The sequence below is a fragment of the Amblyomma maculatum genome, chromosome 1 (assembly GCF_055883805.1).
Source record: "Amblyomma maculatum isolate TAMU_Amacu chromosome 1, ASM5588380v1, whole genome shotgun sequence".
NCBI classification, from domain to species: domain Eukaryota; kingdom Metazoa; phylum Arthropoda; class Arachnida; order Ixodida; family Ixodidae; genus Amblyomma; species Amblyomma maculatum.
The window spans coordinates 285,254,135-285,277,086 of record NC_139344.1 but is presented as its reverse complement, the minus strand read 5'-3'; the positions used below and the strand labels follow the sequence as shown (position 1 = coordinate 285,277,086).

The 22,952-nt window shown below is 45.3% G+C and overlaps 1 protein-coding gene across 4 annotated transcripts in view; it reads right to left on the bottom strand.

The window, feature by feature from the left end:
- The window catches only part of LOC146206727 (pseudouridylate synthase TRUB1-like), an 82,633-nt gene that overhangs the window by 42,411 nt on the left and 17,270 nt on the right, over positions 1-22,952 (bottom strand). For all 4 annotated transcript variants that reach the window (XM_084591537.1, XM_084591533.1, XM_084591534.1 and 1 more), the window contains one exon: positions 10,154-10,209. In XM_084591537.1, the coding sequence (XP_084447663.1) occupies positions 10,154-10,209 (56 nt within the window). The remainder of the gene's footprint in view (positions 1-10,153; positions 10,210-22,952) is intronic.

Sequence of the window (22,952 nt, the reverse complement as noted above, 5' to 3'; positions counted from 1 at the left end):
AGGGCCTGCTGCATTCTTGTTGAAAAGGGTGGGAGACCAGCGAGGCGACGGCTCCGACGAAGCTCCAGCGATTGAGGATGCGTCTTGAGGGTAGTCGTACCCAGCACCTCCACCAATTTGTTACGAAGGGGGTAAGACGTCGGAGCGCTGAACTACAAGACGATAGGGTAGGGAGCTCAGCTGGTCAACGGCAGCGCGTCCGGCACGAGAGTCCTTTTTCAACGTCTTTCTCCTTCACTTGTCTTCTAAACTTCATCTTCTTCCGTACTGTTACAATATGTTAGCTTCCCGGTGAGAAATGGAATACTGTATCGACACTACAGCTGCAACAAAGGCCGCGTCTTTGACCAGTTGGTAGTGCCAACCAAGTATCGGGCCGAAATCTTGTCCCTTTGTCACGGAGAGAGTTGGTCTGGACACTTGGGTTGTTTCAAGGACGTTGAAGACTATGTAAGGGCATGCGACACTTGTCAGAGAGTGGGGAAGCCGTACGATAAAAGTAAGGCTCCGCTCAAACTGCTGCCGATAATTTCGGAGCCCTTTCGACAGCTGGTAGTAGATATCGTTGGGCCACTCCCAGTGACAAAATCAGGTTATCGATACTTTCTGACCGCTATTTGTCCAGCCACAAAGTTTCCGGAAGCCATCCCCATCAAAGAGCACAGCTCGGTGGAAGTAGTAAATGCACTGCTGTCCATTTTCTCAAGGGTAGGATTTCCACAGAAAATTCAAAGCGATCAGGGCACCATGTTCACTAGTGTTCTTACCTCGGGTTGCCTAGAGAAATGTGGAATTAAAGGCCCACTGAAAGGGGTCACCAAGAAAGGTAAACAACGCCATAACACTGATAGTTATTAAACCACCCATCATTCTCCCGCAAAAATTTTCGATCTAGCTTCTGCAACACCAGAGATATCGGCGATTAAAAATGACCCTTCCAATTTTCCCTCTCAACTCGTACGCCGAAGGGAGCCATAAAAAAAATTAAGAATACAAGCAAGTTCAAAGCTCCGCCCAGACATACGTCACTTCGACGAACTTCTGGTTGCCGCGCGCTCGCTCGCTGACGTACTCGCGTCAACCCGTCCTCGCTCGCACACGCCTGAGGAGTTTGCCAGTTCGCGCAGCGACGGTTAGTGTAACCGCGAACCCGTGGTTACTCTATGATACACGGCGGACTAAAACATGGTTACACCACTAACCGCGGTTATCACAAACCGAGCTTGACGACATCGTTAACCGAGATTATGACGGAGTCTGTTGACGGAAGCTACTCATTGGCGCCCGAGTGCGCGAAACGTACGAGCGGGTCTGCTTAACAAAGTTATTCATTTGCCCACTGTATCACGTTTAAAGATCGATGTATAGAATATGATGCCGCCCGACGTCTTCGATTACGGCCGACAGTGCAGCGACTGCGTACTGAAGCCTTGTCTTGCCTGCAGTATCGTTTGAACGGCTTGTTGCTGAGCAGATTGTCAAAAAATGCGCGGCCTTAGCTATGAAGGTACACGAGTTTGCAACGCTTGCAGCACGGGATGCCGCGAGCAGGCTGAGGTATGTTACACAATTATCGGGGGGTGGGGCGCGCGAGCGCAGCGAACGACGGCGCCATGCGTGATTGTCCCTAGTCGTCACTAGGCCTAAATTGTTTCGCTTCGAAGCCGCGGCGGTCGACGCTTTGGAACATGATCAACGCTGTCGTAGATCGTCTACTTATGAAACTGCATTATAGTGAATCCTATCCTGCCATAGTAAAATAATTATAGGATTAACTCTGCCGACGCATTAATCGCAGAGCTAGTACGAGCAGATCGGATCAGCCAAAATGCACCAGCGGCAGCTGGCTTGAGCAGAAACTAGCTTGTATCACGGCTATCGCTCTTACCAGCAATTTGCTGCTGGTCAGCGATCCTCACGAGGGCTTCATACTTGATATTCGGCTCAGTATTTCAGACGGCAAAAAATTTTAGCACGCTTTATTGCGGACATCAGTGCTAACGATCCGCCGCGTCGTTCGCGAACGGTATGCGGGAGGAGGGGCCACAGCGGCGGTGTCAAGGCTTTGGCGGTGTTTACGGTGGTCGAGGAGGTGCTGCCATCGTGCGGTGCTTGACCGTGCTGTTGACACCTCGTCGGACGACACTCCGGTACTCCAGAAACCACGTTATATAGATAAGATATTTGTAAATGCAGCTTCGTTCTGCCGATCCCTGCGTCACTTCGGTTGTTGTACTTAATGGGCAATGGCCACCTAACTGATAAGGGCGGCGAGCTGTGTAACAGCCCGCACAGAGTTCGAGCTATGGTGGCATAGTTCGAGCAGCGCACGAGCAGACGACTTTCGCAGCTACCGGAAGTGTGTCCGTGACGTAATGGCTGCAGCGGCCGCAGCGAATGGCAGCTTCTAGCAAGCCTTGCCAGTCAACTCACCCGTGACGTCACGGGTTAAGGAAATAGTTCCATGCGACACCGCCAAGCGACATTCTCTCTGCCCGCGAATTTCAAAAAACGCTGTTTTTAAAAACTAATAATAAATCGCTGGCTTTAATCCAAGGAGTTATACTTTGCATCAATGTTCAAAAGGATGTGTTCTACACACTGAACACGTTTATCAGTGGCTTCTTGGGGGCCGTTTCCGTGGACCTTTAAGATAATTCACAGCTCTCATAATCACCCACAGTCGAACAGCGTTGAACGGTATCACTCAGTCATGAAGCGAATACTGCGAGCGCTAATCTTTGAAAAGAAACGCCAGTGGGACGCATGTATTCCCGCTATGCTGTTTGCTTTACGCACGGTCACTCATGAGGCGACTGGATTTAGTCCGTCTGAGCTCGTGTACGGGCGAGCCTTGCACTCACCTTTACACCTTCTGATAGAATCATGGGAGTCTAAAAACACAGATCCAACAGTAGTTGAATACATCTTGGACTTACTAGGAAGGCTTCACCGCTGCCGAGAAATCGCAGAAGCAAACATGAAAGAGGCACAGTTAAAGGCGAAAAGTTATTACGACTGTAATTCAAAGCTGAGGTCGTATCAGGAGGGAGATCAAGTCCTTGTACTGCGACCATCTCGATTAAATAAACTCGAGGTTCAATGGGAAGGGCCATTCAGAGTTGTGAAGAAGCTTTCTGAAACAAACTACGCCATTGAGCGGAAAGGTAGGCGCAGAGAGATAATGATTTATCATCACAACCTCATTAAACGATATGTGGCAGAGGTTCAGACAATTAATGCAGTCTTAAATGTCAGTGAGGAACTAATTACAGAAATTTCTCGAATGTAAGGTCCTAAAGAAAGTATTGGGGCTGACGACGTTATGAAAGTGGCAGCGTCTGCTAAAAGCCTGACCGAAACGCAGTGGAAAGATTTGCATAGTTTAATCTCGGAATACGACGGTCTCTTCTCTGAGAGACCGGGGCGAACCACGCTCATAGCACATGATATCGAGCTAACTTCTGAAGTACCCGTAAAGTTACGGCCTTATAGACTGGCTCCGCGACAGCAGGATATACTAAAGGCGGAGGTAGAACGCATGCTCGAACTGGGAGTTGTTATTGAACCATGCGAAAGTGCCTACGCGTCACCTATTATATTAGTAGAAGTTCCGGGCAAAGACCCTCGTCCTTGCATAGATTATCGAAAGTTAAATGCAATAACCAAAGATCAAACATACCCGATTCCAAACGTGGAAGAGCGCGTAGAGAAAGTAAGCACTGCGAACTACGTGTCCACTCTGGATTTATACCCCGGTCAGACGAGCAAGTTTAGTGTCACTTTCAACGAGTGCACTCGCGTTTAGTGTCATTCGCATCGTGTCACACGATGAACTTTAATGACACTCGCTGCCGAACACACTCGGCGTGAAGTGAGTTTGGCAAACTCACTACACTTTGTCCGGCAGGCGAGTGTGTAGTCTCGACAGCAGGGCAGTGACATATCACTCATACATTTTTTGAGAATTACAATGTTTTGAAATGTTTACCGTAATTTCATGAGCATTTCTATTAATAGGCAAGAGTTAGCTGTCACCAACTGAAAACGATGCGTACACATGAGTAGCTACCCTCGCTCACAGTGCTTGCGCTAAGGCGAAGGCGTTCGTCTGCTGCTGCACTTCGATGGTATGCGGTATCTCAAGCTGCATCAACGAAGTTGGAGTTATTTGTAACCCAATCTCTAGAAAGTCGTCGCTTGACAGGCAGCATTTTGCTCAAGCGCCAGCCGAAGACACCACCGCCTTTCCTCCCACAAGCCGCCAGCGCCAAGCCAGCACCTTTAGGGCGCATCCTGCCCCGCTGTCACCGGCGTCAGAAAAGTGTGCGAGAATTAGTTTTTCCCGTAAATAATGATCCCTGAAGTAAAGCAATGTCAGTAATTAATCCTTCTTGGGGATCGTTGACCTATACCGAGTGGCTATAGTAGGTACAATTGCTGCGACCCGAGCAAATTTCTGCTCACAACTTCATAGCCATCGTCGCCGGTGGCGCGGCGCAGCTCACCATTGCAGTACACGTATACGCTACCTAAGTCTTCAATTTGAATTGTACCTGTCTCTTATTATGAACAGACAGCAAGTTTGACAATAAGGCAGTGCCATGAGTGAGCCATATATCCTATTAAGGTGGCCATACGAAAGCGCCGCCCACTGATACTTCGATGCGAAACAAACTATAGGCCTAGCGACGACCACGGAGGAGCGCACAGCCAAGCGCTGCTTGCACCGCGCGCTCTGCCGTTCCCGGGCGCTCGCGGGTGGTACTACAGCGGAAAGCTAGTAGCATCCGGTGCTGTGAACACTGCGAACTTCTCGCCTACTCTCGTGATGCTGCGGAAACCGGACTTTTTCCGACGTTGTGTACGACGGCAAGCAAACGCTGTGAAGACGTGACGATGCTGCCGTATGGGTGCTGCGCCGCTGGACATTTTAGGCTGCATAGGAGCACTGTCGGACATGATTTCGTGTGAAAAATGCACGCTGCTCTGAATCATACTAGCTCGATAACTTTTCGCGCTCGAACACCAGTGACTCCGCTCCATATGTCCAACATGCCCGTGCAACATCGCAATGTCTTTTTAGTCAAATCCATGAACTCAAATGCCCAAATAAAGTGAATATTAGCTTGGGGTCACTGTGCTTGCTATACAATTAACTTTAAGGTATTTCAGCGAAAACTAATTAATTTCCACATAGGGCTACAGCATCCGCATCGGCACTGCCGTCATTTCAAAATGACACTTGATTTTGTCGTGTGGCAGCGAGCACCGAAAGTGTCATTCTTCCTAAGTAAGTGCACTTCGTGAAAGTGTCACTAAACTTGCCCGTGTGACTGGGGTATTAGTCCGAGGCTACTGGCAAGTGCCTATGACCCAATGAGCTAGCCAGTATGCTGCTTTCGTCACACCTATGGGCACCTTCAGACCTCTCGCGCTGAGTTTCGGCCTAAAGAATGCACCATTCTGTTTTTCCAGACTCATGGACCGAGTGCTGAAGTGTGCTGAGAGTTACGCTCTCTTATACTTAGATGATATAGCTATATTTTCAGCTACTTGGGGAGAACATCTTTCTCACCTTCGCGACATTTTCGGCCGTTTGAAAGGTGCAGGTCTTACTGTGAAGCCAGCAAAGTGCCAACTGGCGCGAGCAGAAATGAGATACTTGGGGCATGTCGTGGGACAAGGTAAAAGGAGGCCAGATGATTTGAAAGTTGAAGCAGTCTCTGAATTCATGCAGCCGCAAAACAAAACTGGAATAAGAGCATTCCTGGGGCTTACAGGGTATTATCAAAGATACATACCCCGTTACTCTGAACTTGCCGCTCCTCTGACCGACACTCTGAGAAAAAAACGCTCCGGAAAGAGTACGATGGAGTAAAGAAATGGACAATGCTTTTGAGGCGCTTAAGGCAGCTCTGTCCAGCTCCCCTGTACTGCGTGCACCGAGATATGATCGATCCTTTATTGTTCAATGTGATGCGAGTAACCGTGGTTTAGGGGTGATTCTATGTCAAGAAGACGAAAATGGAAATGAACATCCGGTGCTCTTCGCTAGCAGGAAGCTGACGGCGAGAGAAGAGGCCTATAGTGCATGTGAAAAAGAGTGTGCTTGCCTGGTTTGGGCGTCCCAAAAACTGGCATGCTACCTCTACGAAATCCCTTTCGTCTTTGTAACCGATCACTGCCTGCTGACATGGTAAAAGCATCGATTGCTGAGATGGAGCCTCGCGCTCCAAGATTTAAGTTTCAGCATGCGATACAAAAAAGGAAAGGCAAATGCTAACGTTGATAGCTTGAGCCGTGCCTATTGATTCTTAATATCTGGGCAAAGAAATATTCTTTGATGTAACACAAAGTGTTTATGTGATGTTATTTTGTCCTTATAACCGAGTGAATTACTTGTTGTTCAAGAAAAGGCACAAGGCATTCTATTTAACCGCAGTGCGACAGTGACCGCGATTACGATGAGGGGCAGAACTTTTTCTAATCACACCACAGCCTGGTTGCCAGAGAGTTTTGCTGGTGCTTGCTTTGTCTGTGGCGTCAGCCTTTGGAATTTAGGTGTGATACACCCCTTGAACGAAGATGCTGATCTCTTACGTCAAGCAGCTGACACTCCTCGCCTTCCGAGATCATCCTGTCGGCGGAGGAGCTGTGATGTCTGTGCGGTCACGTCTGTGAAGGCGCCAGGCGTCAGTGTGTCGTCATTGTCAGGAGCACTTGAGGAAGCAGATATCAACCTGGACATAGCAACAGGCCTGCCTCGACGACGGCAGTCAATGCACTGCGCGAAGCAACAAGCTCGCGTTTCATCGGATACCCAGCTGCGGCGAACGTGACGTATTCGCCCACGTGCCGTGGCGTACGTGAAGGAATTCGGAAGGCGTGTCTTCATGGTGCTGTGTGCAAAAAAGCCAAGTGGTGCTCTTCAATTGGCCAGTGCTCAAGGACAAAGGATTCCCTATCTAGGTATCTAGGGACAAGACAGTGTAGAAAAACCGGGGCATTTCTGGGGACATTGACAGACTTTCTCTAATATCTCTACTATCATGTAAATAAATTTGCACTGCTCCTCGCTTCCGTGGTGCCTCGTCGTCTCGCCTCACTGGCGTTCGCTACCTTCGGCTCCGGTCCTACCGGCGTCGCAACACAGCCATATTTAAAATTCCTATAATCTATTGCTTTCAAACCATAAACCTTGATTTGTGATAACGAAACATTTAAGCAGTATCAATTATTTATTTTAAAAATACCATCAGGACTAAGGCTACATAAAAAGCACACCCATAGCAATAAACTAAAAAATTACACATGAAATACAGTCATGACCAAAGGAAAAAAAATTTGTGAACAGCAAACCTACAAGCGTTAAATCAGCAATTTAGATAACAGAGAGAATTACCGCTCTTAGCACATACAATATTATTGATAAATTTATCACAATCTCGTTTCGGACTTTGTGCATACAGAAAATAGGTGGGCAGTTCCTCGTGTGATAGCAACTATACCTGAATCTAGCAACCAACTAGCCCAGATAAGAGCTTTGGTAGTACAGTCTTGCACTCTTTCTATAACAAAGAAATACTTCATGATGAATAAACAGTGCTACAGACTAGGACGGAGGTCAAGAACAAACAGGACAGGCGCTGACTCGCAACTGAAGTTTATTGAAAAAAATACAGTATAAATATCCCAGCCAAGCAGCACCAAACCACACATTAAACAAAAACCAAATCATGATGACCCCACACACACACCACGTTCAAGAAACCCAACCTCATTATCTGTTAAAGCGATTGACGGTTCCCTAGCACATTTTTCACCTATCACATGATATGCCTGGCCTTAATGATTTCCCGGTTAATCTGTGCCGGAAACCAGGAAATCATTGAGGCCAGGCAAATCATGCGATTAGATGAAAAATGTGTTAGTGGACCGTAAATCACATTAACAGATAATGAGGTTGGGTTTCTTGAACGTGGTGTGTGTGTGTGGGGTCATCATGATTTGGCTTTTGTTTAATGTGTGGTTTGGTGCTGCTTGGCTGGGATATTTATACTGTGTTTTTTTCAATAAACTCCACACACCACGTTCAAGAAACCCAACCTCATTATCTCTTAAAGCGATTGACGGTTCCCTAGCACATTTTTCACCTATCGCATGATATGCCTGGCCTTAATGATTTCCCGGTTAATCTGTGCCGGAAACCAGGAAATCATTGAGGCCAGGCATATCATGCGATGTGTGGGGTCATCATGATTTGGCTTTTGTTTAATGTGTGGTTTGGTGCTGCTTGGCTGGGATATTTATACTGTGTTTTTTTCAATAAACTCCAGTTGCGAGTCAGCGCCAGTCTTGTTTGTTCTTGACCTCCGTCCTAGTCTGTAGAGCTGTTTACTCATTATGTCCCCGTACCAACTCGCTCAGATGTCTCTTCTATTACAGAATACTTCATGCAGTCTTTTGGAAATTTTTTCTTCTACGCGCTTGGTTTCGTAACAAGTTATTTGGAAAGTTGACTCTTTTATGTACTGTTGCATGTAAATGAGGACTAAACCATTTATGATGGAATAAAAAAAGCGTTAAGCATTTCATTTTTCACCATAACTGTACATATTTAAGCAATCCGCTCAGACTGACTGCTGGCCCTGGGCAAGGGCGAGACTTAGAGTGGGCCCGGTTCGGGCCTGCTTCATGTCCCCGTGGGCCCTGGCCGGGCCGAGGCCTGGAGCAGTGAGCCCGGGCTGGGCTCGATCTTGAAATGATGGGCCCGGGTTGGAAAATCAGGCCTGCGCAGTGCTCTAGTTCGTTTCCTATCCTTCTCGCGGCCGTTATTAGGTGCAGTGGCAACTTAGCACACCATGCCTACAAGAATGAAATCTATTACTCAACTTAGCGAACTATGGAAAAAAATCAAGAAAATAGGAATACTAAATTCATCATACTTCCGGACCCGCTAGGTTCCACGGCATGAAGTCAGCGCTTTGAACTCGCGAGCACGCGGCTGAAGCACCTGCAGCCTCTGGCAAATGCGCCGGCGCGGTGAAACTTAGTTCGACTGCAGCGCCACTCGCTGCGCAAGGCAGCGGCAGCGGCGTGCGGCGCTCCAGAGTTTTTAAACTGAAGCTGGTTATAGTAACGTTGGGTCGAAATTACTCCATAGCCTTCCATTACGGCACCCCTTTCTTTCTTTCCACTTTCATTCCCACCTTCCTCCTTTCCCTTATGGTGCGGTGCAGGTGTCCACAGAGCAAGTATGACAGGTACTACGCCTTTCCCTTCCTGTGAACCAATTATAAATGATGAGAGGCAAATAATAGGAAAGGGAGGGTAGGCTTTCGCCATTCTCCTCTCAAGAGACATCTAAGAGACACTAATTTTTTTTTTCTTTTGAAGCTGGCTCAAGTAGCCCATTTTAATTGTTATAACTGTTAACATGGCAACAGAGCATCATAGGAAATGAATATTTTACTATAGAACACATAGTAAATTTGATCATGCCAATATATTGTTATAACTGGTATTGTTACAATAGGACTCGACTGTATATGAATATTTTGTGCCAAAGCTGAGTTAGTGACAATGAGGTGCACCATACTCCAGGGCTACAGATAAATTTCACCCGGATTAAATGTTTCAGTGAGAAAACGTTACAGTAACTGAGCTATTTTACACACTGTCCCTCCTGCAGCCATCATGGCTAGGATCAAATCTGTAACTTAGTCTTCGGCATCCAAACCCAAAACCATGCAGAGTGATGTACTATCACACTCAACATGACTTGCAACACTTCTGCCATGAACAAACTTCAATCAATGTGCAATCACAAAGAGCATCAACCTTGCACAAACATTCAGTGTACTTCGTTGTTTTGTTTGCATCGACAGCTAACTGTGTTGATTTGCAGCAGCACCATTTGGGCTCACACTAAACTGTGAACTTAGTTCTTATCCCACCTTACATGTTGCAGTTCATATTAAGCTCCACAGTACGCAACTCAGTATTTTACATACACAAGTGAACGCAATGGCAAATCACAACCAAAATTTTAAGCACAAAACAATGCAACTTACAACACACATGAATAACAAACATGAAAAGTGTGCCACCATTGATGCAAAGTTACTGCTTACCTGCATGTATTACTTACCCTATTTGAAAGTCTCAACCAGCGTAATGCTGTGATATTTGTTCCCACCGAGTAGCCTGGAAGTGGATGGGTGCATTAGTAATTTATAGCAATAGCTAGTGCACGGTTCGGGATCACGCCTAATTCATAGCATAGCACCCTCTATGCAATATAGGGAGTTATACAGTAGGTGGTGGCCTGGAGTGTGTTGTGAAGAAAGAGGCAAAAGTGGCACAGACTTAAAAAACGGCAGGCTCCTCCCATATGCACTGGCAGCAGGCTGTGCCAGTGTGGCTGGGCCAGACTCTGAAGCGGAATGGCAATACGAATCAGGTGCCTCTTTCTCAGCACGCAGAATGCTGTCTTTTCACACTAAGCTCTGTGTAGGGACTATAAATAGCTGCAAGAAAGGAAAGGCACAGAAGCGGTTTCATAGTGAGTGGAAATCTGGACTGTGTCGTAAAAGAAGGGTTGAAAGGAGCAGAGATCGATAAAAAACATTTTTAAAATTACATGTTTAAGCTAGCTCTTGCTGTTTTTTTCACTTTAAGCAGCAAGAATAAACCCCTTTTTATTTTTATTTGTTATTATGTTTGGTTCAATGTGCACAGGAAATACAGGCTTTGTGTGCCATAAGAAATTAATCTGAACACAAGACCCACCAATAATAGAACATCACAAGTTTTTTTGTTTTAAATGAGCAAAACCCATTTAATTAGGAATTGAGAAAAGCAGGAAAGTTTCTCATAGCATTAACTGTAGTGATATTTAGGCTGCTATGGTGTCCTGGACGAGGAAGACAAAATGAACACTGGTGTATCATGGAGCACTCGTGCTAGGCCTGCTGCCATTATTAAGTCTTATCATCATCATCCGTCATGCTCCGCCTTCATAGGCTCGCAGCCACTAACACTTGGTGAGGCTTGCTGGGTGATATCCTCGAAGAAAGCGTTCTCAAAGACCAAGAGCATTCCTGAAGCCACCCACAAAGGGGAAAAAAGAAATATCATACTCAAGAAGCGAGCCAGAAAAGTTCAATAGGAGAGCAATTACGTTAGCAATGGCATCAGCCACTGGATGCTCGAGACAGGATGAGGGACTAAACCTGGAGCCGAATATTATTGCGGCGACATACAATGAAGAAGTGGCACGAATGGTAAACAATGTGCAAGCAATTCAACTTGATGGCAGGACATACCAGGTCAGTGCATATGTGATGGTACCAGAAGGTATATGCAGAAAGCTCATAAGAAGCAACGACCCAGAAAAGACAGATGAAGAAATATGCAAGTACACTAGAGCAAGGGACATATAGTGCTTTTAGCCAAGACGTTAAGAAAAGTTACTACAGCAGCGATTACGATGGCAGAAATGTCTGTTTCTATGTAGAATACCATGCCTCAAAATATTATGCTACTTGGACAAGAAGACGGCACCGAAGAGCTAGAGCTGCGGTAAGGTGGGACACAGAGTGGACGCGTGCCCAAACCCAAAACCGAAAATCTGCAAAACAAAAATGCAGCGAAGACAACCCAGAAAGATATTAGTGCGACAATAACAGAGGACCAACTCAGACCAGTGCAGGAAGAAATTCCAGACTCTGCACATAATAAGAATATGGAAGGTGGCAGAGAAGACTCAAGCTAATGGAGCAACACAGCACAAGGTTCGAACCAGGACAAAGGAGGTAGATTTAGGTCAATGTCCATGTGCTGGGCACCTCAGGACAGGAGCAAATCCAAAGAAAAAAAAGTTCCCACAACTCCAGGAACCAGAAGCAATAGACAAGCAGAAGAAGATGGTGGAAAAGGTGAGCTGGGCAGCATGCTTGCAATCGCCTGCTTAACGCCAGAAGTCAGGGAACTAACAGGCGTAAACAAGAAATAACAGAAACAATAAAGATAGGTGAAACAAAAGAAGCTACAAAATGAAAGTGATGAACATAGGCGTGCACAAGATTCTGTATTAGGGGGAGCGAAGTTTCACTGCAGTGCTCCCCCCAGGTCCCTACAGCCAAAACACAGCACGAAGATGAGGAATGGCTATAAAAAATTTATTTTGATGTGATGGTTTAGCAACACACAAAAAATATTCTGCACTTAAGAAACAAAACAAGCTTTGCCATGGATGTAGAATTGGAGATTACTCGACGACTCACTTCTTGCAATGGTTCCTTACTGGGTCCCCGGCTTCCACAGGAAAAGGGGGCTTGGAACGCAACAGCAGGAATTCTTGGCCACCAATGTAGTAAAAAAGAAATCTTTATGGATATAACCCTCCACTTTTAAAAACGACGCACAGGTACGACAGAGTGAAGGTATGGGGGAAAACTTGGCACCCCCCCTTAGAGGATTAGGTGGGGGGGGCCTGCCACCCACCTCTGCGCATGCTTATGGTGATGGAGAAATGAAGACAAAGACATACCGCAAAGGACGCTAACAAGCGAAACGCAGTATACGCAACAGACCATTCAATGTATATGGCACAACAAATATAGCAGCAAGCAAGACAAATATTGCAACACTCAAAGTGGAAAAGAAGTGATAATGCCAGTCAAGCGCACAGTGGGCAGCAAGAAGGATTAGACAGAAGATAAGCAAGTTGAGTCACAAGGGATAGTGACAGCACTGACAAAATGGTTAAGAAACTAACAATATGGCAAAGAAACTGTAGATGTTTCAGGCAAAAACAAGCAATTTTACATGTATTGGCACTTTTTATGAATTATAGGCGAGACAGTCAGACCAAGATGGCAACAGCAGGAAGGGCCCCGTCTGTGATCAGCCTGGGTGCAATAACAAGTTTTCTTGATTCCACAACTGAATCGCACTATATCACACTATTTAACTGGAGGTAAGCTCCTATTTTTATCTAAACAGTTTGCATTAGCCGATGTAAAAAGAACTAATTGCAAACTGAAGGTTGCCGGCCTGTGTGTGGAAATTTCCACTGTACAAGCAAAATCACACAAAATCATCGCCTGCATCCAGGGCGCTTTCAGCAATGTCAAGGTCACCACCACTGCTGAGTGCCCCTGCATGTCGGGGAAGTCAGAAATATACACAGATGTCTTGGGTTTAACCTTTCACTGTCACTCCCAAGTATACTCGTGTTGCCTTTTTAACTCACTCCTTGCCACTCCCGATACTACTCCTGTCTGTGAAAAGAAATATTACACAGGCATCTCACGCCGTCTATAAAGAGGCCACATAAACATGTAGAACTTGTTGGGTAAATTTCAAACAAATACAGCGCATGTTTCTAGATCCGCATCATCATCACCGCATTGTTTCTTTCTCGTCTAAGCAGTGCAACCATGGAGCACTGTAGCCATGTGCCAGGTGCACCGTGACAGATGAATAAAGAACTGTTCATGACTCTGGCTCACATGCAAGAGCAGCTCAGCTAAATGACTAGTCGAGTGAAGAAAGTGAGGAAGAGCCCCTGACACCTAAGAATACAAAGAAGAAGATGAAACCTGACAAGTGGAATAAAGAATGTTTATATATGCCCTGCAGAGTATCATACTGCATTACTAGCATAAAATTGGATAGAACTAAGATGGAAAAAATGAGCCCGGAAAGCATGCAAAAGAAAACCCGACGAGGAGTGAGGAGCAGGCAGAAAAAAAGAACTCGGCAGTGAAAGTATTAATGCTGCATTGTTATAGGTAAGCGAGGCTTTGCGAAATAATGGCATTATGCTAAAATCTAAAATGGTTCACAATGGTTTCCCTTTCGACTGTAGTCTGTTTGAATTTAAGTTCAGGAAGCCAAACCCCAATACAATTTCTGTGAGGCAACCATTTCCGACAAGCAAAGAGTAGCCTTATATGTACAGTCGTGAGCAAAAGTGGTATACAACACTCAGTAGGTGACGGAGCTCGGGAAAACTGCATCGAAAAGCCATCTAGCGACAGTGACAGGGATAGCGACAGCGACACTTGGATGTGGATGAAATGAAGCACCGCGACTATTGTCTCGATCCCAGATAGCTTTTGCTAGATGGAATCGCAATGCTGTTTTCCCGAGCTTCGCCACTGGTTGAGTGTTGTATACCACTTTTGCTCACGAGTGTACATTCAGAAGCCCACTTTTTAGAGTGTTGTAGCAACTGTGCAGCTGAAGCAAATCTTGGAGCGCAACTGCTATGCTTAGGCCAACGTGCTTTTTTAACGCAGTATTGCTTCGGCATAAGCCCATACCATAAAGCCCTGGCTCGCTCTGCAGAGGCCCACTCGAGCGCTTCGTGACAGCCTTGCTCACATATATATTGCGACGTAAGCTTGGGGTGCATGTCCCCAGAGGAGTAAGGGCACGAGCAGCAGATGCAAACTCCTGTACCTGCTTCCAACTCCTGGGTGAAGTGAAATTTACCAATGGGTTCTAGTGCGTAAACTTACCCTTTGCTGGCGGATTAACTCAACCTGCCTCGCCACTTTATTTAGCTGCTTGTCTACTGACTCCCTCAAGAGCGATCATCTGTCGCCGCTCCGGCCTCATGCTTAGCATATGCAACCCCCAGTGCGAAATTAAACGCTGCGAGAGGAAAATGTGTTGTGTTGTGTTGTGTTGGGTTTTTTGGTGCATAAGCAACTAAGGCTATCATGCGCCAAGAGCAAGGTTAATTTGTTTTGTGAAAAAAGGGGGAAAACGGGTTTTTTTAGAAATTCTCTTTTTAGGAAATGGGTTGCGTTGGTTTTTATGGCGCATAAGCTGCTAACGCAATGATGTGGAAAGCATGAGGTTTTAATTTGTTTACTGATGCACGCTTGATTTATTCTACAGTTTGTGTAAAACATTTGCTTCCCTTAAAAAATTGAAAACACACGACAAATCTACAATTCCATCTTCGACTAAAATCAGTTTTGGGTGAAAAGGAATGTGTTATTTGTAAAATGGGGTAAAATATTTTTTTCTTAGTGCTTGGAGACCTGTGCGTGAGAATAAAATGTGGTTAATAGTTAGTTGTTTTCCACATTCTTTGCATTGAGGTTTGTCTTTTTTTGTCAGCAAAAAATTATGTCAGGTGTGTGTGTCCAATGCGCAGGCGGCATAGTATTACTTCTATGATACGTTCCTGATGCCGGCACGACCTCCATTCTCCCAAAATGGGCTTTACTAAGTGTAGTTTGTTATCCACTTTACTATTCCAGGAAGACTGCCATTTTTATTTTTGTCTGCGATGTACAAGTTTCATACAGTCTTTGTAGGGTATGTTTATACTCTTCATTTGCTTGTCACGGGCTTTCGCAGCACATGTGTCTGCTCTCTCGTTTCCTTTATTGCCCACGTGACTCGAGACCCAGCAGAATTTTATGTTATATCCTTGAGCGATGGCTGTTGCTATATTGTGTATTATGTCTCTGAGTAACGGAGCGGCTGCATTTCTTAGATTTAGAGCTCTGAGGACAGCTAGGGAGTCTGTGTTAATAATGCTGTTTGTAACATTCTCTTATTATTTTCTCTACGGCAACAGAAATGGCGTGGGATTCAGCAGTGAAAATAGATGCACAGTGTGGAAGTCTTATTATTTCCTCGGAATCTCCTCGCACAACTGCACTTCCCGTGTACACAGCTGTTTTCAATCCATCGGTATAAAACTCTGTGAAGCTTCTGTAGTCCTCCTGAAGTTTAAGGAATTCCTGAATAATGTGCTCTTGTGGGGTTTTAATCTTTGGAAACTGTGTGAGAGTGAGACCCCAGATTGTGGGAAGATTGTACCATGGCGGTAGAGGGCTGTTGTTCTGAGGGATATCCGGTAATGTGTCCAGAATATGGAGTTTGCAACATATCTCTTCGTCATGTAGATGCGCTGAACTTTAATTCAAGACAATTCACTACCACAAGACAAGACAAGACTGGTAGCGTGCCTACATGATGATGGAAAACCAACTAGCCGCCATTACAACATTGCTTGTGATATCTCTTCGAACCGCATTATCAATGGCCTCGTTGACTGAGGTCTATTTGTGAAAATGACTCTGGAGGGGCAAGTTGTGACTATTGGATAGAAAAGATGTTTTTTTTGTGACATTATTCTGAGGACATATGCGCATGTAAGCAAAGCTCGTCTATCTTTCAGTGAAGACTCGCTAGTTTCCACATAGAGGCTATCCACAGGAGACGTTCTGCATGCACCACAAGCAAGGCAGAGGCCTAAGTTATGCACTGGGTCTAATTTCTTTAAATATGATTGCCTAGCTGATCCATAAGCTATGCTTCCATAGTCCAAGCAGGAGCGCACAACAGAGCGATACTGTATATATGCAAAAAGCATGCCCTATCAGATCCCCAATGTTTCCGTGAAAGGACCCTCAGGATGTTTAGGGATTTGAAGGCTTTCTTCTTTAGTGCTTGTATGTGGGGGAGAAAAGAGTGTTTTTTATCAAAAGTAATGCCTAAAAATTTGTGGTTATTGTTTACGGACAATTTAATTTCATTTAGGTGTAAGGTAGGGTTGGGCTGTATGCCTCGTTTGAACGAGAACATAACTGCCACTGTCTTCTGCAGAGAAAATTTAAACCCATTATCACTGGCCCATTTCGTTAGCTTATTTAGTGTTAATTTGACCTGTCTCTCACATGTGGACATGTTGCACGATGTGTAGGCTATTTGAAGGTCGTCCACATAGAGTGAATACATTATGGAATTTGGCATTACTTTGCTAATCGTATTCATTTTTACAACGAAAAGCGTTGTGCTTAAAATGCACCCTTGGGGTACACCATTCTCCTGCAGAAAGGTTCTTGACAAGGTGGTCCCAAGACGTACTTGAAACGAACGATGTGACAGAAAGTCACTTAAAACCTTTAGCATTCTGCCACGTATGCCTAAATCTGCCAGGTCGTGCAATATCCCGAACCTCCAAGCTGTGTCATATGCCTTCTCGAGGTCAAAGAAAACGGCCACGACAATGCTGTCAGTGTATAAAAGCCTCCTGATAGTGTTTTCGAGACGCACGAGATGATCAGTTGTTGAGCGTCCTTTTTTAAAACCACACTGGTGAATATTTAAAAGTTCGTGAGATTCTAAAACAAAAGTTAGTCTGATGTTTAAAATACTTTAAAATGATTTTGCTGAAACACTGGTGAGAGCAATGGGCCTATAACTACCAGGAGATGTTGGCTCCTTTCCAGGTTTCAAAAATGGTACGACAACAGCTTTTTTCCACGCCTCTGGCAATTTTCCTATGACCCAAATTTTGTTAAAAAATTTTAATAGTGCCTCTATGGCAGGTTCGGATAAGTGGGCGAGCATTTCATAGTGAATTTGGTCAGGACCAGGTGCAGTCTGTTTACCGGTAGCTAGGACATTTTTTATTTCTTGTTGTGTAATTAAGCTATTACATGGTTCTTTTGTACCACCACTTGTTGGGAGCTTTTGTTTCCCTGCTGTGTTTTTGTATTTTAGGAATGTTTGAGTGTAGTGTGATGAACTGGAAACTGCAGAAAAATATTCACCTAAAATTTCTACCTGTTCTTGTATAGTTGTCTGTACTGGGGGGGCTGTTAGAAGGGGAATGGTGAATGAAGAGTAGCTGCCATTTAGCTTTCGAACCTGTTTCCATATTTGTTTTGATGTTGTTGAGCTGTTTATTGATGTTACATAATTCTGCCAGGAGGTTTTTTCGGCGCGGCGGCGGATGTATCGGGCTTTAGCTCTTGCTTTTTTAAACTTTACGAAATTGTCCTGTGTTGGGTACCAGCGAAAAATTCCCCATGCTTTGTTTTGTTCCTTTTTTGCTACTTTACATTCTTTTGAATACAAGACAGTGATTTTGTTTCACCACTCCAGAAGACTGAGGAATTGCTATGTGCGCTGCAGTAAGGATGCAATTTGTGTAAGCATCATTTAGTTCATCTATATTATATTTATCTGAAGCAATTTTTTCTAGGCTGGCCTTCTCTCAGAACAGTGCCCAATCTGCTAAATGCAGCTTCCAGCGTCGCAGCTTGGATGGGATGATTTGTGATGAAGATGTTAAGCTGATTAGTACAGGTAAGTGATTGCTTCCGTATGGGTTATCTAAAACGTCCCATTTAAAATCTGTAAATATAGAGGGTGAGAGCTGAGAGATAAATCAATACAGCTCATTTTTCCTGAACTAGATGAACAGTAGGTTGGTTTCACGGTGTTAAGGAGACAGATATTATTACACAGTATAAAATCCTCTATGACTTCGCCTCTCGTATCTGTTTTTCTACTGCCCCAAAGGATGGAATGTGCATTAAAATCTCCTACTAATAAAAATGGCTCCGGAAGCTGCTTTAAAAGATCTTCTAATTCATGAATACTAAATTTAAGGTGTGGCTCTAAGTATATGCAGCACACACTTATTGTTTTAAAAGCCTGTAAGGTCACCACTATAGCTTCAAACTTAGTTTTAAATTTGTGTTCTCGAACTGCTCCTCCATTTTTTACTATGATGGCAATGCCACCTGAGAGCCTGAGAGCCTGCTCTCGGTCGCGACGGAAGACTGCATAGTTTTTGAGTATGTTCTTATGTTTGGGACCTAAATTTGTTTCTTGCAAACACAAGGCTAGTGGTGAGTGAGTGGCTAATAAGTATTTTATGTCATTCATATTAGTTAAAAGTTCTCTGCAGTTCCATTGTATAAAAGCCATTTTGTATTAAATGAGTAAAAAAGGCTAAGTTTTGCTTTTGGGCCCTCTGATTCGGGGCTTATCTCTTTTTTGTCGATCCAAGGAGCTGTGCCGCCCGTCCGACATCGACGGCACAGGACTGCCTTGGCTTGTGTCCATCGAGTCTTCTGACACGCTCGACGCCCGTGCAGACCGCACAGGTACGTTTGTGTTTGCCCTCACCGCATGACGAGAGGCCTTAGGGCCGGCTGACCTGGGGGTCTGCGCAGCCTGTTTTTCTGGTGGTGGCGTAGCGCTGGCCGCAGCCACCAAAGGCACGGATGGCCCTGCTCCCGGTTCACTGTGTTAAACCAGGGCAGGTGCCAGAGTCTGTTGTGGCTCAGTGCCCTGTTGCACCACAACAGAATAGGCAGGCTTATTTGACAGAACACGATTTCGTGCTTCCCGGAAAGTTATGTTTTCTTTGACCTTGATGGTAATGATTTCCTTTTCTTGTTTCCATATTGGACATGTACGTGAATAGGCAGGATGATTGCCCTCACAGTTGGCACACAAATGTGGCTGAACCTCACATTTCTGGGAATCGTGTTCACGGGAAGCACATTTTGCACATCTCTGCTGGCCGCGGCAGGTCTGAGAGCCGTGACCATAGCGTTGGCATTTGAAGCAGCGGCGAGGATTTGGAATATATTTCCTGAGTTAAAGTTTCACATAGCCTATTTCGACTGATTCGGGGAGGATGCTTTGTGCAAATGTCAGGACTAGGTGCTTGGTTGAAATCTCTTTGTCATCATGCCGCATTTTTATCCTATACACATCTCTTACGTTTTGTTTTTTTAGGCCCTCTAGCAGTTCCTCTTCAGTCAGGTATCTGAGGTCGTCGTCAGAGATAACTCCGAGGACAGTGTTCAGAGAACGATGGGGACTGATGGTCACTGGGATTTCGCCAAAAGACTTCAATGTAGACAGTTTTTCGTGCTATGATTATAGATTTCCAACAGAACGTCTCCGTTCGGAAGTGTCTTCACATTGTAACCCTGACCTATTACTTCTGTCAGTGCCTTGGTTAGCCATTTTCTCGGTGTTGTCACTGTGTACTATATGATATCTTGGGAACCTGTTTGGATTTTTCAGGAAGAATTTGGAGGTTTCATCGGTGCGACCCCTTTTTCGGGATCGATCATGTGAGAGTAAAGAAGCCATAAAAAAATTGGTCTGGCTTAGCTTATGGTTAAGCCTAGGATGCGAAGCATACTAGCCTAAAAAATTAAACATTACCTGGCTATACCTGGTTAGCCATTCATAGACAAGACATTACCTGGCTATATCTGGTTAGCCATTTCATAGACAAGAACAACTCATGTGTTACTCTGCTTCTTCCTTTATTTTTCTCAAACCAATAAATACACTATGATGATCAGTCTTCAGCACGCATTTTCCATTTGGTAGCATTTCGCCGCTCGAACTGAGTAGAAGTTCTCGAAGCTTTATCCTTCACCTCGGCATCGGTTGTCGAACACTGCCGTCTAGCTGCATACTGTGCACGTCGCTTGGCAAGCCGTACTTCTCGTTCTTCTCCCGTTTCCGTGGCTGTTTGTAACTTGTGCTTTGCGGTTTGGCGAGCCGCCCTCTTCCTGGCAGACATCTTACTGCTCAACTGACTCAACGAGTGCGTCGCCTTTTATGCAATTGCGTGACGTCAGTATCTCCTAGCGGTAGGAGCGGGAGTTAGGCCGCCGGCGGAGGCTGCGCGTCCGCAAGCGAGCGCACGAGTTGAGCCCCAGCTTTCACAGCTGTTGTGACGTCATATCACGTGGTGCGCCGATGTAGGTCAAGTGGTAGCTACGCGGCCGCGCGCGGCACAGCAAGGAAGAGCTCGGTTGTGTGGCTAGTATGCGGCCAGGGTGGCGGCCACCCACCACCGAGCCCAACAAGGGGACGGGACAGGAGCTTCTGAGAAAGTTCAGCCCACGCCAGCCTTACACACTGACTATAACCATATATGGCGTAACACAGGGTGGTTAGCCACACAAGGTTAACCCTTGCCACGTGGAAAAGAAAAAAATCCAAGAAAAGAGGAGGAGACAGGACAGTTGTAAGAAAGAAGACAGGAAAGCAAAAGATGCAGGGGAGGATAGGAAAAGGCGACTGCCGATTTCCCCCGGTCGGGTCAGGCCAGAGGTGCCGTCTATGGGAAGCGTGGGCCAAAGTGGTGTGTTGTCTCCGCCGAGGGGCCTTAAAGGTCCAAGCACTCGGCATCGGCTCAATGCCGACACTTTACCTGAAAGCTTGGGTTATGACGAGGTGCAACATTGCGAATGTTACGGCTGCGTTGAGGCCACAACTAAATCGGTCAGTCACAATTAATTAAAAAACAAAAAACAAAGCTACGATGGCATCGAATCATTACTTGGGGAGGATGAGGTTGTCTCCCTGAAAATGCTGCAAACGCACATCCACTGACGCTGAGACTGGCTTACCAATCCTCTGTTTCTGCGCTAAAGCAGCATTCTTTTTGGGCTGCTACCAGCAGGAAACCGGAAAGCGTGGCGTGACATGGTCCATAGGGTCACGAAGAGTCGGACACGACTGAACGACTGAACTGAATTGAACTGAACCAGCAGGAAAGCAATGGAATGATATCTTCCAGCTTCTCCATCTTGTTGACGAACAGAAAGTCAAGCAGTAGTGCTGCCAAACCCTTCTTTTTTTGCCGGATCACAAGAGCAACTGCTGGGGGTAGATGGTACAGGGGTGGAAGCAGGCTTGAGCATTTTGGAGCAGCTTTGGGAGCAGTAGTAAGGCCATTTTGAAGCAGTTTGGAGCATTTGAATTATGTTTTGGAGCACGTTTCTAAAGTCAAACGCATTTGATAATTGCAGTTTTCTTTTTCTGAAGTACGAAATCTCCAATCTTTGCACTCATCTCTGACAAGACAAACAACCAAAGCATGTAAAGATATAAACACAGGCCGAACTTAGCAAAAACTTGAAAAAGACTAGCAGCAAACGTAACGCTTGCAGGTGCACTTTTAACTGAACATCTAGTCTGACCTAATGCGCTTAACTACTTTGACTTGATAGATTCAAATTTTGAGTCTACCACTTAATGGGCATGACATTTCCGCTCCCTATCTTGTGCATATCTATTTCATTTTATTTATTTAGAATATACCTCAAAGCCCCCAGACATGAGGTATTACATAATCCTTTTTGATCCTATGTCGGGGCTGATAAATTCCCGAGCACATGGATATTTTGTCTGCCAAAAAAGCACCTTCAGACCACAATAATGCACCTTAACAAGCTTGGCTACTCCTGTGCTTTGTGTCTACCATAGGATTGCAGACGACTGCAGCACGACCTCGATTATCTTGTCTGTTTGTAAATATGGCAGAGGTCTTAACAGAGGTGGGAGCAGGCTCAGGCATTTTGGAGCAGCTTTGGGATACAGATAGATGGCATTGAAAGGTAGCATTTCCATCCTACAGCTTTTTTACTTTGCTGCCTTTTGCTAACAGTTCATCATTCTTTGCTTGAGCAAAGCTGGGGCTCATTTTTAATATTTTGGCGATAGACCCCGTATGCGTTTCCAATACTCTTGACAAGCTTCCTAGTGATTGACAGCTTTGGCGTGCCAACCCGTAAGGCAAACTCATTAAGAAAATAATTCTCAATAACCTATATAAGCATATGGAGAAAGGCGTAATGCAAACACTGCGTCTCGCTTCAGACCAAAGCTATCAACCGATGGTACCCTACTACAACTAAGAGGAAGTAGATATGGAGAGGAAGAAGCTGAGAAGTAAGCAACCAATATATTAGCATTAGATCTCAAGGGGGTATTGGACAATGTCAAGCACAAGACTCTACTAAACCTACAGAAGATGAACTGCAGTGAAAGGACATACAGATGGCGCCACCAGTGCCCTCGCTGGGAAAGTGGCTTGTTTTGCTTCACCATCAACGCAGACGATGTGAATATTTGAATTCTTCTGATCGAATAGGGCAAGCATTCCTAACAAAAGTGGTTTGAAATAATGACACTATACTCGCAGACATGTTTTCGTGGCTATGGTGCCAAGGCTACGGGGCAGAGCTTTCATTATGGTGTTACTACACAATGTCGTTCTGGCATATCTGGCCTCAGGTTCGGTTTCGGTTTCAGTTCCGCCTTTGCTTCAAATAATGGCTTCCGAGCCTCCAACGATACAG